At 38.4% G+C, this 18,792-nt stretch overlaps 1 protein-coding gene across 3 annotated transcripts in view; it reads left to right on the top strand.

Annotated features, from left to right (window-relative positions):
* tbc1d13 (TBC1 domain family, member 13) overlaps positions 1–18,768 on the top strand; it is a 26,668-nt gene extending 7,900 nt beyond the window's left edge. Inside the window, exons 4-13 of one of the 3 annotated variants that reach the window (XM_040158406.1) lie at positions 7,638–7,699; positions 8,483–8,582; positions 13,251–13,333; positions 13,529–13,688; positions 14,733–14,943; positions 15,039–15,202; positions 17,454–17,614; positions 17,711–17,768; positions 17,891–17,997; positions 18,137–18,768. In XM_040158406.1, coding sequence (XP_040014340.1) covers positions 7,638–7,699; positions 8,483–8,582; positions 13,251–13,333; positions 13,529–13,688; positions 14,733–14,943; positions 15,039–15,202; positions 17,454–17,614; positions 17,711–17,768; positions 17,891–17,956 — 1,065 coding nt within the window. In that variant the 3' untranslated portion in view covers positions 17,957–17,997; positions 18,137–18,768. Of the gene's footprint in view, positions 1–7,637; positions 7,700–8,482; positions 8,583–13,250; positions 13,334–13,528; positions 13,689–14,732; positions 14,944–15,038; positions 15,203–17,453; positions 17,615–17,710; positions 17,769–17,890 lie in introns of all 3 variants that reach the window. The other 2 variants (XM_040158407.1, XM_040158405.1) reach the window with 2 other exon arrangements.
* The last annotated feature ends 24 nt before the right edge of the window (positions 18,769–18,792 follow it).

Raw genomic sequence — 18,792 nt, forward strand, 5'->3', positions numbered from 1 at the left:
TTAAAAGTAAATCCTTTAAATGTAAAACCATGAGTCTTGGCTGCCATACTTTGACAAATCACACAGTTGTCAAGAATTGCTGTTACATTAGCAAACTGTTGTCTATTTCGGGCCGGGCCACTGACCAGCCTCTCAGTTTTATCTGAATTTAGGAACATGATTTTGTGACATCCAGCTTTCAGCAGCAGACAAGCAGGCTTGTAATTTGATAATTTGAAAATGATTATCCACCTTTACTGGCACATACAGCTGAGTATCATTATTGTACCGGGAAATTAATTACATGATTGCATATAATTTGACCAAGACGTTAAATGTAAAGAAGTAAAACAGGATAGATGCAGGCTAGTTTGCTTTTTGACAAGTGGACTTTGTGAACTACTTTGCATTGTAAGACCCCATGAGGGGCACAGATAGATGATGTGTGGACACGTTTCAAAACTGACAGCCAACCCTCAGTCTCTATCTCTATACTGAGATCTTCAGACCAAGAAGCGCGTAGGTTATCAGAGGCTGAAGATTGGCACATGAAGAGAGTGTTATATAGCTTTGAAATGGTACCTTTGGGGTAAGGATTAATATAAAAAAAAAATGGTGTTAACCAAGGCAGAAGGAGGAATACCGGGATAATCAGGGAAGTGATACGAATAAAGTCACTGATTTGTAAATAACTACAGAAATTGGTCTTCGGTAAATTGAATACACAAGTTAACTGATGAAAAGATGCAAATGCGCCGTCAGCATGAAGGTGCTTTACAGAGACAATCCAATTGGCCATCCCAGTTTTGCAAAAGTAGTATCAGTAATAGAGGGAGGGAACAGAGCATTGGAGTTTACAGGGGATAGAAGAGGTATTGCCTGGAATCCAAACTGAGAAATAAAGCTACCAAGTGAAAAGAAAAAATGTTTTGGAATGAAAAAATTTGATGTAAAGTGGGGGGAGTATGCCAGATTGTGATGATTCGTTAAACATATTTAGCAACAGTAGGGATAGTTTATCAGCAAATGCCTTTAAAAATTCGGCAGGAAAGCCATCAGGGCCTGGGCATTTCCCATTCTGCATCAACATTAGAGCACTTTCAATTTCACTAACTGTGAATGGCTGATCCAACCTAGAAGATGTAAAGCAGTAGCAGTAATCTTTAAACTCCCCTCAGAATAATGGTAAAGGCCTTTAAGAAAGTATTGATAAAAGAAGGCCAACAACAGTCCAATAAATAAAGATAAATGACTAAATGAATCGTTAAAGGAAATATTGAATCAAAGAAGTGCACAGTGTAGTTAGAATCAATTATATGGTGAGTATTAAGAAGCGAAAAGCAAAGTAAAAACACCATAATGCCATAAACGTCACTGAATTAACAATAAAAAAAAAAAGTGTGGCAGTTACCTTGCTCACGGATCTGTGTTCAAGTCCTGGACAAACTTGACATCCTCTGAAGCTGGCAGGAGCCATGTCTTGTCCTCGTTAGGCAGGGTGATGCACAACTTGGCTGGCTTGTAGCCGTGTTTATACAGCTTGGCCATGGGGCCTCTGCACTCGGCGTGCTGCTATAACATGTTCGGGCTGTCACAGAAGTGGATATGATGGCCTTTGTAGATCAAATCACCCTGCCTGTGAGCGTCGCAGATCACCAGGTCTCTAACTTGGAAACGGTGAAAGCGCAAGATGAGCGGTTGTGGCCTCCCTCCTGGAGCATGTTTGGGTTCAAGGCTCTGGTGAGCTTGGCTGGCGAAGCAAAGGTCTCTGTGCCAAGGACATCAATGAGAAATTGAGAGAAGAACACTGATGGATGAGGACCTTCAATCAACTCTGGTAAGCCGATGATCTGAATATTTTGTCACCTGCTGTGTTCCTCCAGGTCCACTATTTTAATTTTGAGTGACTTGTTGTGGAGCACGCATCCTTAAGTTGTTGAAGATGTTGGTCAACTTCAGTAGCATTAGCTTCCAGAGAGCTGATTCTCTGCCCATGGTCTATAACAGTGGAGAGAATGCTTTCTATCATGGATGCCATAGCCTCAAGTGATGAATTGAAATTAGCCACGAGTGCCGCTCTGTTCAATAGCAAGCTAATGCCGGCCACAGTTATGTTGGAGTTGACGGAGATTCCATGTCCTTGGACATTGCTAGGTGGTCTGTACAGTTAACACTGGTGGTGTTCATCAAACACCACGTCGTCTGACACTGAAGCCACAAAAACCAACGAACTCGTCATAGATTTCAGGGAGCACCGCGCAGACCCCCTTCCCACTCCAGACTGTCAATGGAGACTGTCTGGAAAGGGTTCATAACTTTAAATTCCTAGGAACTCACATTTCTGACAACCTGTCCTGGTCTGCCGACACCACGGTTGTTGTCAAAAAGGCCCAGCAGCGTCTGCACTTCTTGAGAGTGCTCACGAAAAACAATCTGAGTGAGAAAATTCTGGTGGCCTTTTACTGTTCAATAGAGAGCATCCTGTCACACTGCATAACAGTGTGGTATGCCGGCTGCTCAGCAGCAGAGGAAAAAAGTTCTACAAAGAGTTATAAATACAGCGCAAAAAATCACGGGCTATCGTCTTCCTTGCCTGGAAGACATTGCCAACACCCACTACTTCCCCAGAGCCACAAATATTCTGAAAGACTGCTCAAACCCTGGCTACCACCTGGTTGACCTGCTGGCACTACAGAACATTTTCAGTACGGACCACTAGACTTATGAACAGTTTCTTTCCCAAGGCCATTAGTTCTCTAAACTCCATCAAAAAGTAATCATTATTACAATCTGCAATATTAAGTAATGCAGTAATCTCTATACATGTGCACTAATAATGCAGGTCTAAAAATCTAGGTTTTTTTTTTTTTTTTTTTTTTGGTAATGTGTTTAATTTTTAAATGCACCAATCGGGAACAGCACTCATAATTTCGTTGTATTTTGGAACAATATACTGACAATAAAGGCTTTCTTTTCTATTCTATTCTGTTCTATTGTAGAAAAAGCTTGAGACGAGGAACTAATTTTGTACCCAATCTCATAAATTTTACTACAGTAAAAGTCTAAAAAATCATGAGCTGTAAAGGGTGAGCAGCTAAGGCCTGGGCCACACTGCTTACCTCACCTGTGCTTGACGGTTGTGGAACCTCTTGGTTTTCATCTTAACAGGTTAGAGTAGCCACAAAGCATGTGTTAGACTCATGTCTGAGGAGCCGCTTGAGCCTTGCAGCAGCAGCACATCATCTAGAGTTTTGACGTGGAGCCTATTTTTCATGCATGACGTGCGTGGTTCTCAACAAAAATAGACAATGATATGTTGTTATTGAGATCATACTAGCAACATTACATTGCACTGACATCTTTCACTCTAGTTTCAATGTCTAAGCTTTATCTGAAGTAAGACACATGAAAAAATATTTGTTTAACCATTTTAGCAATTCCATGTTATTAAAGGAGAAAGTGGAGGCTACATGTGTACGATATAGTCATAGAAGAAGCCCAGTGGAAGCTATAATTATGACAAATAAGTTAACAGAACATTAGGAGAAGGGCAGTAGTTGTCTGGTGCTCTCTCTCTCTCTCTCTCTCTCTCTCTCTCTCTCTCTCTGTCACTGAGAGACAGAGCTGTGTTTAAGTCACTGGTACAATTTTCAATAGGGCCTGTCGCTGCAGTTAAAGGAGCCAGGAGCACTACTCACCAAGAGCAGTTAAAGCCAGTGGACCAATGTGTTGAGTGATAAATACATTTCCACCAACACAACGAGTACAGGCTAGAATCACTTGAAGTTTGATTCGAAGTCATCTTATATAATCGATGTGATAGGGGAAACAGTCAATCAGAAACCACGATCTTGTGGGATAAAATCAGGTCAGCGGTGTTACCAATGCAACGAATAGGTTTAATTTTAATACAAGAGTCTCAAAAGAGTTAAAAGTAATATCAAATTTGGAGATGAAATTGAAAATAGATTTGTACATTAATGCAACACTTGTTGCCTTGTTTAGTAGCCTGAGCAACATGGGCATTAGCATACTTTGTTGGGGAAGCTTGATTTAATGGTAAGAAAAGATTTGGTTTAAACTGTGTTTCACATAAACCAAGTACACCCAGATTATGCTCAAGAATCAAATAATTTATCAGAAAGGATTTATTAGATAATGATCTGGTATTTATAAAACCAAATTTGAGGGTCTTGTTGAGGCTGGGGTTTTCAGTAATAGGCCAATCTGTAGAGCTGCTAGTAGATGACTCGACTTAAATTTGAATTGACTTGATGGGTAACGGACCATAGACAACTAATCTATGCCGACTCATCTTTCTTTCAAACTCAGATGTCCAGACTAGTCTTTCTTTTGTGATCTCAGACTGCTTCAACCTCACATTACTGATGCCAACATGGCTTATAATGTTGGACCACAATGTGGTGAAGTATGCCTCGACTTCTACGGCTTCACATCTCGTTGCCAGCAATAATATCTCTTCAACAAACAAAAACAGAGCCCATATCAGTGTGCAGTCTTTTTTTCAGTCTATACAGTCCTGGAATTCAGTCCATAATTTTAAGTACAGAATTTAGAATATCTTCAGAAATAATGTAAATTAACCAATTTTGTACCCTTCACCAATATTTGGCTGCAGAAACCAAATATACAGAAATGACAGTCTCTAAACATTTCTTGTAGCCATCTAGAAGCTTTTTCCACCTGTTTGATGATAGTTTCTGCCACTCTTCCATTACTATGCATTCAAACAACAGGTCTGTAGTCATTTAGACTGTCAGTGGCAGGATTTTGGGGGACAGGGATGATGGTGGCTGGCTTTTAAGTTTACGGGAGTTTGCAATGGCACTGAAAAGTTTGCAGTGGCACTGAAAACCCTCCAAAGGTTTTCAGTGGGATTTATGATGGGAATTCATTGTTGGCCAGTTTAACAGTCATCTTTCCTTTTCAACAATTGTTTTGTGCTGCTGGATGTGTGCTTTGGGTCTTTTTCTTGCTGAAAGACTCAAGACCTTTGCCTCAAACCTAGTTTCCACCACTGGGTAACACATTTCGTTCTAAAATGCCTTGCTAATCTTCTGAATTCATCATTCCTTTGATGCATTCAATGCCTCCAGTACCAGAGGCAGCAAAGCAGCAAGGCATGATAGAACCTCCACCATGAATTACAATAGGTAGGGTGTTCTTTTCCATGTGGGCTTGATTTCATCGTCATAAACAAACTGATGCTCTGCATTCCCACAGAGCTCTACTTTGGTTTCATCTGTCCATAGAACATTATCCCAGAAAGACTGATTCTTTATCTATGAAAGTTTTTGAAAACATTAGTCTTGCCTTTTTGTGCCTTTCTTTCAATAGTTGTGTCATCCTTGGTCTTCACCCATGGAGCCCTACTTGGTTTATTGTGCAGCCTATGGTGCAGGCTGAAACCACCACTCCAGATTGCTCCAGGTCAGCCTGAAGCTCTTTAGATGTCTTACGTGGTGTTTTTTCCACAATCCGGACATACCTTTGCAGACTTCTGCACCATGTCCTGGAAGCAGCTTATCACTTTTATGACTGTGAAACTTGTTGATAATGTTTTGAACTGTTGAAACAGGGATTTTAAGAGCTTTGGCAATTGCCTTGTAGCCTTTGCAATTGTTATGTTTTTTGATAATATCATTTCTGGTGCTTTCAGATAGCTCTCTTGTCTTCGCCATTGTGAAAAAGACCATTGAAACAATCAGACCCTTATTATGCAGTAAAACCATCATTCATTGTTCAGGTCATGTTAACACTGAAAATTAAGCAGAGGTGAGTCTTATTAGTTTTTTATTTTGTATGAGGAAGTAATTTTGATTCATAAAAGGGTGCCAATAATTGTGTCAAGTATACATTATATGACTGTATTTTTTGGCTGGACTGCAACAGTGGTGCCAGCCCTATAAATGGGAATGTCTGTGACTGACTGACTTACTCAGTGAGTGAGTGACTGAGTTATAAAGTTACACCATTGGTAAGCCAAATGCTGTGTGACTGAGTGTTGGAGTTTCCCCATTGACTGTTGCTCTTTCAAAATGAGCTGTTGCGGACAGTTACCAATATGTAATCGGGGGGGGGGGGTACAGGCAATGTTGCCAACCTAGCGCCGTTGCTACATTTACCGACTTTTCAGACCCCTTTAGTGACTTTTTTAGAATAAGCACCTAGCTATAAATCTTGTGACTTTTTGTATAAACCTTAGCTATATTCCGTAAAGAGGGAGAAAAAAACGATGAAGTAAGCACTATGTCCTCAAGTAATCCTTCACATTTTCATGAGTGATTGCATTGTGTGCTATACAAAATAACATTGGTAAAACAATACTTGTAGTGAACGGATTTGAACTACGGTTTTCTCATCCTCCCATAGCCATTTGCAAAAGTAGCAGCGTTTGGCTACTAACCAGAATTGCTGTTCAGGTGGACATCCGTAGGTAGGTCACTTTTTCTTTGGGTGTAGCCACTTGCCAGCTGAATAGGTAACTGTAACAAGTAGATTCCTCTTTCATTCGCATTCCTCTCAAAATAATTTTCTCTTACAGTATTTCTCGGACTGTCTTTTTGAGCTCATCATCAGCGATAGTTGTAATTCTTCACTGTTTGACATATTTTCTACCTGAATACATTTGGTAGCCTAGGAACATTATGGCTCCAAACAACCCATAATGCAACACCCTGTAAAATACCATAGTTACACTGGTACTCTCTACATTCAAGAAGAATAATTGACGTAATTGTCTTGTGCTCAAGTATAAGATGATACCCACTTTTTCAAACCTAATTTGGAGGAAAAAAAAAGTCTAATATCCTTATATCCTTTCTTTCCAGAGGGGAAGAGAACTTTTGACATATTATTTTTTTGTTCATTTGGCTTAGGCGCTGCACAAAAAGGTTTATGTGCTGCACCTAAGTCTTATAAGGGTAGGAAAAAACAATGGAGTGGACAAAGTGTATGTGGGTGGATCCACCGCTAGGGCGGTGGATCTGACAGGCAAGGCAGAGCTCAAGCTTCCAGAGGAGCACAGAAGGAGTCAGGGATCGAACATCACTGGAGCCACAGCCACCTCAAATATAATATTCATATATTTCATGAAAACTAATCCGACTGCTCAACAGGAGCGAACAACAGAGCGCTACACTTCTTTTTACAGAATATCATTCTCTGAGTTGAGCTGGGGTTTAATGGCTAAAAAAAACATTTCCCTACATTGTTTGATATCATACATATTTTGTGTCTACTCATTCCAACATGTCAGAAATCCCAGGTTTTATGGCGGTGGCTGCAACGTAAAATCAGATGGGATGTTGACTAGAGTAGAGTTTAAAATAAAATTTAGTGGGTTGGAACACTAGATTTTATGAGCTAGTAATGATGAACTTGCTGATGGGTCAACAGGGTTGAAGATGTTCTCGAGATATTTGGGGCAAAACAGTATTTTGCATCCACAATAAATGACTTCTTTGGCAAAATATAGATAATATAAACTAGATCTACTTGTAAATAAAATGTGACGTGAAGATTTCCAAAAGACAATGAAGTGGCAAAGATCAAAATGTTGCACGTTTTGACTATATGGGCATGCAAAATGTTGTGATCCATGGTCTTGACTCATGATTGTTTTACCCTCTTTTTAGATCCTTCTTAATTACCTACCTCTCAATCAGACATTATGGGAGTCTTTCCTCAAAAAGCAGAGGTAAGTGAAACATCTTAAAGTCTGATCACACAGCTTAGACTTAAGCCACACTGCTTTACTTTTATTTGAAGAATCCTTTTTTGATCTCACTAGTCAACCACAAAATCAGCTAATATCAACCAGCATAGCTGATGACATTAGGTAATGTAGCTAATGCAATCAATGTAGCTTAGCTGATTATAAAAGAAAAAAACACCCACTTTTGCTGTGACTCACCAAGCCTGATGCTGTTTATTATGGTGCTCTGTCATGGTGAAGCTAGCTGGAGGAAAAGAAAACCCCACTGCGAACATTTCCTCCCTTTTCCTTGTTTATATCTGAGCTGACAAAGGATGGCCAGTTCTGTTTTCACCACCTCTTTGTTTGGTTGGACAGCAGAGAAAAGCTAACGTGACAGGGCATTATTGTAATAAAAAATAAAAAAATAAATAAAATTTACTGCTAATGAAATGTACAGATGAGTGTTCTTTTTAATCCAGAATTTGCCTGGATATGAACAAAATAACAGTTATTTAATTGATTAACTGATTAAATGTTTTGTCATTAAAGTTCAGGAAAAAGTAAAAATACCCATTATAGTTTCCCAGAGACCAAAGTGACATCTTTATATTCCTTGTCTTATCTGATCGTCAGTCCTAAACACAAAGATATTAAGTTTATTATCATATATGACACACACAATCCGCAAATCGTCACCTCTGAGAAGCTAAAATCAGATAGTTTGGCATTTTTGCTTAAAATCTGACTGACTGATTAATCAACTTTTTCTTGTGTCTCTCACAGGGATGTGTACTCCCAGTTCTTAAAAGAAATGATCATCCAGCCTGGTATTGCCAAAGCCAACTTGGGCCTTTCCAGAGAAGATGTGACAATGGAGGACCATGTGAGTGAAGTCTCCTTTTTTCTGTCACTCTCTTTTCACAGCAGTGTTTAACTAAAATGAGGCCTGATTGAATAAAAGTACATGCTGGGTGAAATAGAGTGTACCTCAGTGACAGTTCTAATGGATGCTGTCATTTTATACAGGTGTGAGCAAAAACCAACAAGCAGGAGTATGCTTATTAGTTAAGTCTTAAAGAGGAAGTGGGTGGACTGTAAATTTAAGGTAGATGAGATTCTTTAACTGAGCAACACTTTGCAGCCCACGTGAAGTGATATTTCTCAATGATGAACATTCAGCACTAACACACAGAGCAGAAAGACTAGATTGTGTTTTAATATTAAAAATCTAAACATACACTTGTATGGCTTGAGTAAAAGTTTAATGTTCTTTTTTGGTAAAGTTTCAACTGTGTTTCTTACAGTGCAACAGCCAAAAGTAGCTGTCTGTGTAACTGCTTTGCAGACAAGTTGAATACTATATTTCCTCAAGCTCTTTTTCCCACACTATTTAAACTCTCAGTAACCACAGTCACACAGGTACCACAAGAATTTACTGTATACTGTGCAGTACAACCTTCAACAGTAACTGCCAGCAGTTTTTCCTGCAAGGGATCATTAGTCACTCTAACTCATGTTTCATAATTAAACTCCTCAATCAGTGCATCACTGTCATCATTGTCATCAGAATAACATTTCTTTTTTTTTCTTAACACATTTTAAACTCTGAAAAATGTTCTTATTTTTCTTTATTATAGCACAAAACTTTGCATTTGTTTGTGCTATAAATACCATTCAAACATTGAATTGTGCAGCTCATTGAGGAGATAGTGGCTTTTATTTCTGTATTTGCATTATATTACAATGATTAAATAGTAATTTTTAAAGAGCATAATTTTATAATTAAAGTCTATGAGAGGAAGGATTCAACTCCGTCAAACCCACTTTTTAAAGCCTACTGGTCTGACATACTGTATGTGCAGCTACAGAATTCATTAATTTTAAAAAATCTCACAAGACTTGGACTTTTCAAAGTTGTAATCAGTGTCAATGTTTAGAGACTTCATCAGTGCGTCATGTGATCACCTAGATCATGGAGCTGTGGTTTTTCTAGACGAGTAAAAAATATACAGACTGCTCTCACTCCTGCAGTTTTCACTCTACAAACATACATAATGCCTAAAAATGTAGCTCAAACCTCTTCTCTCCTAAAATTTAAACATTTACCCCTCAGTAGTTACAGTTCTTGAGATCTAAGCCTTAATTGATAGGTAGAGCACTGTCCAACTCTCATTCACTGCTACAGTTAGGTGCATAAGGATTTGGACAGTGACACAATTTTTGTAATTTTGTCTCTGTACACCACCACAGTGGATTTGAAACGAACGAATCAAAATGTTATCGAAGTTAAGACTTACAGCTTTAATTCAAGGGGTTTCACAAAATATCACATTAACCGTTTAGGAATTATAACCAGCTTTATACATAGTCCCTCATTGTCAGAAGCTTAAAAGTAAGTGGACAATGATTAACTGATCAGTTTCATGGCCAGGTGTGGCCTGTTCCCTTGTTATTTAATGACAAATTAAGTAGTTAAAAGGTCTGGAGTTGATGCCAAGTGTTGAATTTACATTCGATAGCTGTTCATGGGAATTCTCAATGTGAACTGCAAAGAGCTGTCGGTGCAAATGAAGGAGGCCATCATTAGCTGAAAAAACAAAACCAACCTATCAGACAGATGGCAGAAACTTCAGGAGTGGACAAATAAACAATTTGGTACTTTCTTAAAAAGAAGGAATCCACTGGGGAGCTCAACAACACCAAAAAGGCCTGGAAGACCACAGAAGACAGTTGAGATGGATGATCACAGAATTCTTCCCTCGGTGAAGAAAAATCCCTTCACAACATTTAGCCAGGTCAAGAACACTGTTGAGAGGGTAGGCATATCATTGTCAAAGTCTACAATCCAGAGACACCTTACGAATGTAAATACGGAGGCTTTACCACAAGGTGCAAACCACTGGTATCATTCAAGAACACAAAGGCCAGATTAGACTTTGCCAGAAACCCTCTAAAAAGGCCTGGAGAGTTCTGGAACAAGATTCTTTGCAGAAGAATGATGGGAAAAGAAGAGTATGGAGAAGGAAAAGAACGGCTCATGATCCAAAGCATACCATATCATCTGTCACACAGGGTGGAGGCAGTGTTGAGGCATGGAAATGTAAGGCTTCCACTGGAACTGGGTCACTGGTGTTTATTGATGATGTGACTGCTGATAGAAGTAGCAGGATGAATTTTGAAGTATATAGTTCTATATTATCTGCTCAGATTCAGCCAAATGTTGCAAAACTGAAAGGACGGTGCTTCACCGTACAGATGGTTAATGACCCAAAACATACTGCGAAAGCAACCCAAGAGCTTCTCAAGGCAAAGACATGGAATATTCTCTAAAGCCCAAGTCAGTCACCTGACCTCAACCCAACTGAGCATGCTTTTCACTCACAGAAAGACCCACAAACAGGCAGCAACTGAAGGTGGCTGCGGTAATGGACTGGCAAAGCATCTCAAGAGAGGAAACTAAGCATTTGGTGATGTCTATGGGTTCCAGGCTTCAGGCAGTGATTGTATGCAAAGGATTTTCATCCAAGTATTTAAAATAATCCTGATATTTATAGTTATGTTGGTTTCTCTATTTAATTTTGAGCCTCTGAAAACGAGGAACTATGTATTAAAATGGCTTTAATTCCTAAACAGTTCATGTTTATTTTTGTCAAACCCCTTGAACTAAAGCTGAAAGTCTACACTTCAATCACATCTTGAAGGCTCCATTTCAAATCCATTGTGATGGTTTACAGAGGCAAATTTACAAAAATTGTGTCACTGTCCAAATACTTTTGCACCTATCTGTATATTAACTGCACAATGACTCCCTTGATTTTAACAGTGTAAGAATGCAATACATTCTCATGGTCAGCTATTCTTGCTGCAACTGATAATGAAAAAGTCTTGGGCCAAAAGTTTTTATTTTTTTGGTAGATTCTATTCTTATCTGTGTTGTAACACATACAGTTAGGTACATAAATATATAGGTACATAAGTATTTGGACAGTGACACAGTTTTCGTAACTTTACCTCTTTACACCACCACATTTGACTGACAGTCAGTTTCATGGTCAGGTGTGGCCTGTTCTCTCATTTTTTCATGACAAATTAAGCAGATAAAAGGTCTGGAGTTGATGCCAAGTGTTGAATTTGCATTTGGTAGCTATTCATGGGAACTCTCAATATGCAGTCCAAAGAAGTGTTGATGCAAATGAAGGAGGCTATCATTATGCTGAAACAAACAGAACAAACCCATCTGACAGATGGCAGAAACTTTGGGGGTGACCAAATCAACAATTTGGTACATTTTTGAAAAAGAAAGAATGCACTGGTGAGCTCAGCAACACCAAAAGGCGTGGAAGGTCACTAAACTAAACGTGGATGATCACAGAATTCGTTCCTTGGTTAAGAAAAATCCCTTCACAAAATCTAGCAAGGTCAAGAACACTTGAGGAGGTAGGTGTATTATTGTCAAAGTCTACAATCAAGGGCCTTCATGAATGTAAATACATTGTGGTTTTATACTGAGGCAAAATTACAAAAATTGTGTCACTGTCCAAATACTTTTGCACCTATCTGTATATTAACTGCACAATGACTCCCTTGATTTTAACAGTGTAAGAATGCAATACATTCTCATGGTCAGCTATTCTTGCTGCAACTGATAATGAAAAAGTCTTGGGCCAAAAGTTTTTATTTTTTTGGTAGATTCTATTCTTATCTGTGTTGTAACACATACAGTTAGGTACATAAATATATAGGTACATAAGTATTTGGACAGTGACACAGTTTTCGTAATTTTACCTCTTTACACCACCACATTTGACTGACAGTCAGTTTCATGGTCAGGTGTGGCCTGTTCTCTCATTTTTTCATGACAAATTAAGCAGATAAAAGGTCTGGAGTTGATGCCAAGTGTTGAATTTGCATTTGGTAGCTATTCATGGGAACTCTCAATATGCAGTCCAAAGAAGTGTTGATGCAAATGAAGGAGGCTATCATTATGCTGAAACAAACAGAACAAACCCATCTGACAGATGGCAGAAACTTTGGGGGTGACCAAATCAACAATTTGGTACATTTTTGAAAAAGAAAGAATGCACTGGTGAGCTCAGCAACACCAAAAGGCGTGGAAGGTCACTAAACTAAACGTGGATGATCACAGAATTCGTTCCTTGGTTAAGAAAAATCCCTTCACAAAATCTAGCAAGGTCAAGAACACTTGAGGAGGTAGGTGTATTATTGTCAAAGTCTACAATCAAGGGCCTTCATGAATGTAAATACATTGTGGTTTTATACTGAGGCAAAATTACAAAAATTGTGTTACTGTCTAAAAACTTTCTCTGTGTGCATTTGTCCAGTACGTCTTCTCTTCATAGTAAGCACCTTAAGTAAAGTGAAGCAAATTTAAAAATACAAAACTAAATAAATAGTATAACTAATAAATCATCAACTGTTTATCATGATGCTTTTCTCATATGTTTAACAAATCACTTATGACTGAGGCAGAAACTGAATATGTCTTTGTTTTATGTGATTGTTTTTTGTTTTTTTTTTTGTTTTTTTTCAGCCTCTAAATCCGAACCCGGATAGCAGGTGGAATACCTATTTCAAAGATAATGAAATTCTTCTACAGATTGACAAGGATGTAAGGTATTACTCATCCTTTAGTTCTTTTGGTTTGTTCTTGGTAGTATTTGATTATAAAAATAACACAGCCTTTCATTGTGTGTACTGTATATAAGAAATACAATTCTTCCAACCTTTTGAAGAAATCCAGATAGCTTTAAAAAAAAAAAAAAAGAAAGAAAAACCCAATGCGAATATAGAGTGTTTGCATGTCTCTAGGCGGCTGTACCCAGACATGGCGTTCTTCCAGCGTCCTACTGAATACCCTTGCCAACTTATCTTGGACCCTCAGAATGATTATGAAACGCTGCGACGACGAGTCGAACAAACCACCCTGAAAGCACAAACTGTAAACCGCAACCGCAGTGGAGTCACCAATGTAAGTGTGTGTGTGTGTGTGTGTGTGTGTGTGTGTGTGTGTGTGTGTGTGTGTGTGTGTGTGTGTGTGTGTGTGTGTGTGTGTGTGTGCGCGCGCGCGCTCAGTGGTCATGGTTTTAGGGAGCATTAAATACTCATAAGGACTGAAGCTTAACATGCAGGACAATAATTAATTTACTTGAGAGATGGTCTCAAATATTACAAAAGGATGGAAATATTGTGATGCACCAGTTTGAGAAATGACAGCTAAGTTGGCAAATGCCTGATGATGATGATGATAACAATAATAATAATAACAATAATAACTAATAATTATTCATATGGTGGCTTCTACTTAGCAATTGTATTCAAGTAGACTGTAAAGCAAATGAATACACATGAAGTAAATGAATACAAAGATTATTTTATGTATATATGTATATGTATGTGTGTATGTGTATTTTATGTATATGTGTATATATATATCTATGTGTGTGTGTGTGTGTGTATGTATGTATGTATGTATGTGTATGTATATATGTGTGTGTGTGTGTGTGTGTGTGTGTGTATGGACTCCTGTAAAGCTGGAATTTCTAAAAAATATTTAAATTACATTTTGTGTAGTTACTTCACATGCATAAAAATTCAAAAAATTGTTTCTTTAAATTCATATGCAAATAAAATCAAAGATTGATCAAATGGAACTTCAGAATTAATGAAATACAAATTAAAAATTTCTAAATTCGTATTTAATGCCTGATGTCACAAATATTTGTCCAACCTGTCCGCTTCACAGAGAGGGAAACTATCTTTAGATTCCATTGTAGTTTTCAGGTTACTGCTTATAATGTTTGATTTTCTTTTACAACAGGAGCAGGTATTCTTTCATTTTAATTTCACTTTGAAATCTCGTCCCTTTTTCTCTTGAATTGTCATCCTTACGTTTTTTTAATTTAAACTTTATCACTGTACTTTTCTAATAAACATTGTTTGCTTTATTTTGGAGAGTGGTTGTTCGTGCAGAAAAGTGGCACTACTTTCTACTAAAGTTAATCTGTTTTCCCAGGTCAGCTCTCCTGGAAAGGCGTTGAACCTGTATCCATCTAATGAATATGAGGTGCTGCCTAATGGGAGCGAAGCACACTGGGAGGTGGTGGAGCGGATCCTCTTCATCTATGCCAAACTCAACCCTGGGATTGCTTATGTACAGGGCATGAATGAGATTGTTGGGCCAATTTACTACGCCTTTGCCACGGACCCCAACAGTCAGTGGAAAGGTCAGTAACATTTGAACTGTAAATTTGAACATTCAAGATGTTTCAATCATAGGAAATAAATAGAATCCCTTCGTGATTCCTGCTTCATTGTACAGAGCACGCTGAAGCAGATACATTCTTCTGTTTCACCAACCTGATGTCGGAGAACAGAGACAACTTCATCAAAAGCCTGGATGACTCTCAGTGTGGCATCACATACAAAATGGAGAGTGTGTACTCCATGCTCAGAGACAAAGACCTGGAGCTCTATCTCAAGCTGGTAAGGTCAAGGCTTCATGCCTACTTCCTGCTCATTCTCTGCTCCTTTTAGGGGCATTTAAATTTTAGGTTTTCAAGTGCTCTCTAGGGCTGTTTTCTAAACATCTATGACTTGTATCAGCCATCAAGCCAACAGGTCAGACCTTATGTTGTCAGCTGTAACAGCCAATGTCCACTGGATCCAGCTGTGTTCCCTCTCGTTACAAATGTGGACTCTTTGACCAGAAAATCTCACTCAAAATTTTTCTCCTAGTTCTGCTGTCTGCCCAGCCAGGTCTGTTCTGCTGGGGCAGCTCACATCTCTGAATCATAAATTTCATTTGTGACTGTATATAAATTAGAAGTGCAACTAACAGTTGTTTTCATTATAGATTACCGTGTTGATTATTTTGTTGATTAATCGATTATTTGTCTTGTCTATAAATTGTCAGAAAACAGTGAAAAGTTCCCATCACAAGTTCACAGAGCCCAATTTGATTTCCTCAAATGTCTTGTTTTGTCTGACCAACAGTCCAGAACCCAAAGATACATAGTTTGCCATTATCCAAGACAAAGAAAGGCCATTCCTTACGTTTGAAAAGCTGGAACCAGCGAATGTTTGCCATCTTCGATTGAAACCATTAATCCATTGTTAAAATAGTTTTAAGTCCCCCTATATATCCTGTATAATCAGTTTAGAAACAAATTAATTTCTCAGGTTAAGGAAGAAAGTGAGAGATGGAGGGAGGGAGATAGTCCGAGCCTGTTAAAGGATAGGTTCACATTTTTCAAGTCTCTCTTAAAACAATACTCACATGCCCACTTGTAAAGTTGTTCGTAGTTTTACTTGTTCCTTTGTAAGGAGATCCGTTCCTAACGCAATTGCAATGTAAGTTTACATTTAATGGGAACAAAATCCACAGTCCTGGTTCTGTGTAAAAATGCATTAAGAAGTTCAGCAGAAGTTAATATTATTAGAGGGTTAGTGAAATTAAGTGCTTATTTTTAATACGTACTAGTAATTACTAGTGATTAGTAAAGATTAGTTAGTTATTAACTTTTTAGTTCAAAGCAAGTCTTCATGTAAAATGTCCAGGTTGCTAAGGAACAATAACCTCTGTGGTAATTAGATGAACAAACAAAACAAGGTCAATATCTAGTATATGGCTGCACCACATATGGTCAATGTGCGAAATTGAGAACATAGTTGAAAACTGTTATGGTGCTGTAAACAACTACTTTCAATGGAGATTAGCTAAAGCCTGTTCAAAAAGTCACAAAATGTTACTAGATGACATAATGTACTAATTGGCATATTCATGACATCATCGCATCATATTTGTATTCTGCCTAGTGTCAGCCGTTTCAGCCATTTATCTGTTTGTCTTTATCCTACTCTCTGTACATATACATATATACAGTATTTTGATACAGCCGCATTCCCAATAAAGCTGTTCTCGTTTAAATGTTTATCTGATTCTGCTGTCAGACAATGGAATAAGTATGAAATAGTGACGGAAACGTGGCCAATTAAGATGACATGTTAGCCAGCAGTCACTTCAAAGCCATTTCCAAGCTGCTATTCTGCAATACTAAAATCCTGATTTAATAACCACAACATTGTCTGACAAAATCACCACACACATAAATATAAGACAACAGCTGTGCTGTGATTTCGGCTATATTTACTTGTAAAGTTTTCAGTCAGAGAGAAAGTTAGAAGCTCATTCATGTCTGTGCCGTCTGGTAAACTGAATGACATGAAAAAGAGGTGTGTGCGGAGGGAAAGCCCAACCTTGTGCTCGTAGGGCAATACTTGCAACTCCCTCTATGGAAATTTACGGTTTGTCCAAAAAGTCGCTAGATTAGTTGTTAGGTGCTTTTTTTGGAAAAAGTTACTAAAGGGGTGTGAAAAATCAGTAAATTTAGCGACAAAGGTATTACTGGCAACACTGCCTGTAAATGGCCCCTGATGACGTAATAGAAATGGTTTGCTCCAATTCATTTTGAAAGAGCAATGGCCAATGGTGTAACTTCAGTATTCAGTCATGCGGCATTTGGCTGACCAGTGGTGTAACTTTATCAGTCAGTCAGTCCGTCAGTGACAGGCATTTGCGTCTATAGGGCTGGACCCACTGTTGCGGTCCAGCCAAAAAGCCGTACATTTATTTGTGGTCCCTTTGTGTCTTTTGAACTTGAATTTAAGTTTTAAAAAAAATGCATTGACTTTGCTAATTCCTCTTTTTGCCCCTCATTTCTTTCTGTCCACACAGGAAGAGCAGAACATCAAACCCCAGTATTTCACATTCCGATGGCTGACCTTGTTGTTATCTCAGGAGTTCCTCCTGCCAGATGTCATCCGCATATGGGACACTCTTTTTTCTGATGAGGACAGATTCCACTTCCTCATCCTGGTCTGCTGCGCTATGCTCATGTGAGTTTTTAAGATTGTGTTCCCTGTACTCCTCCAGCACTGATGCCTCTGACCCTTCATGTGAGTCATGGTTTCTGTTGATTTGTGTGTTTACAGACTCATCAGAGATAACTTACTGGCAGGAGACTTCACAGTGAATATGAGATTACTGCAGGTAAGGCTCTTGTAATACGAAATGAAACAGAAAACCCCAAAAGCTTCATATACACACAGCTGACATATACTGACATAAACTGACTTACACAGAATTTTTTTTTCCCCTGATGTTCCTATCAGGATTACCCCATCTCAGATGTCCACACCATTTTGACTAAGGCCAAAGAGCTGCAGGATAACTCCTAACCTATTCACTCTTGTCCTCCTGCCTTCTCTGCTAAGATGTGGTAGGTGGGAGCTCAAACATTAGAAACATTTTCATGTCAAATGTGTATCGTGGGAGGACTTGATCAATGAATAGCCTGGACACATGTTTTGGGAAAACCAGCATATTGGTTTTTAATTAGATGTCTAATGTTTGGTCAGGGGGGACTCCTGTGAAAACCTGGAAGACATGTTCAAACTATTGCTTCCTCAGAGTGTGGAGGAGATGCCACTTGCTTCTTGATGCATTATGGGAAAATACTGCCTTGGTACATGGTCCTCCTCCCCTCACAGCCATCTTTCCTGCGGAAACTTGTGATCATATAATGTTGTTTGCACTGAACATCTGAGGGAGAGGGAGCCACATTAAACGTACACTACCGATGTTACTTTGTCATGAAAACATTCTAGTACCGGAGCCAAGAATTAAAAAAATTCAACTGCGATCATGTCTGTAGTCAGATTGAGCGTTTAATTGGGTTGAGCAATAGTGCATGTTTATTCTTTAAGGGTTTTTTTAATTTTTAGAAGCTGAATGTTTTTAATGTAAGAAACATGTATGCCTTAGCTGTTTAATGATGTGAAACAGGAAACAGTATTTCTGGGTATACTGTGTTTCTGTCTGGTAAAATAAATATGAAGTGATGGCCCTGGCCAATTGAATATTGTACAGTCCTGGTTTAAATTATTGGCAGTCTTTAATGTTACGTATAGAACTTAAAATATCTTCAGATATAAATGTAAATTAACCAATTTTGTATAATCAGAATCTTTTAATAAAATGTCCAGGGTTACTGAACAAAATTGACATGTGCTTT

Source organism: Xiphias gladius, chromosome 20, assembly GCF_016859285.1.
Source record: "Xiphias gladius isolate SHS-SW01 ecotype Sanya breed wild chromosome 20, ASM1685928v1, whole genome shotgun sequence".
In the NCBI taxonomy this organism is placed as follows: Eukaryota; Metazoa; Chordata; class Actinopteri; order Istiophoriformes; family Xiphiidae; genus Xiphias; species Xiphias gladius.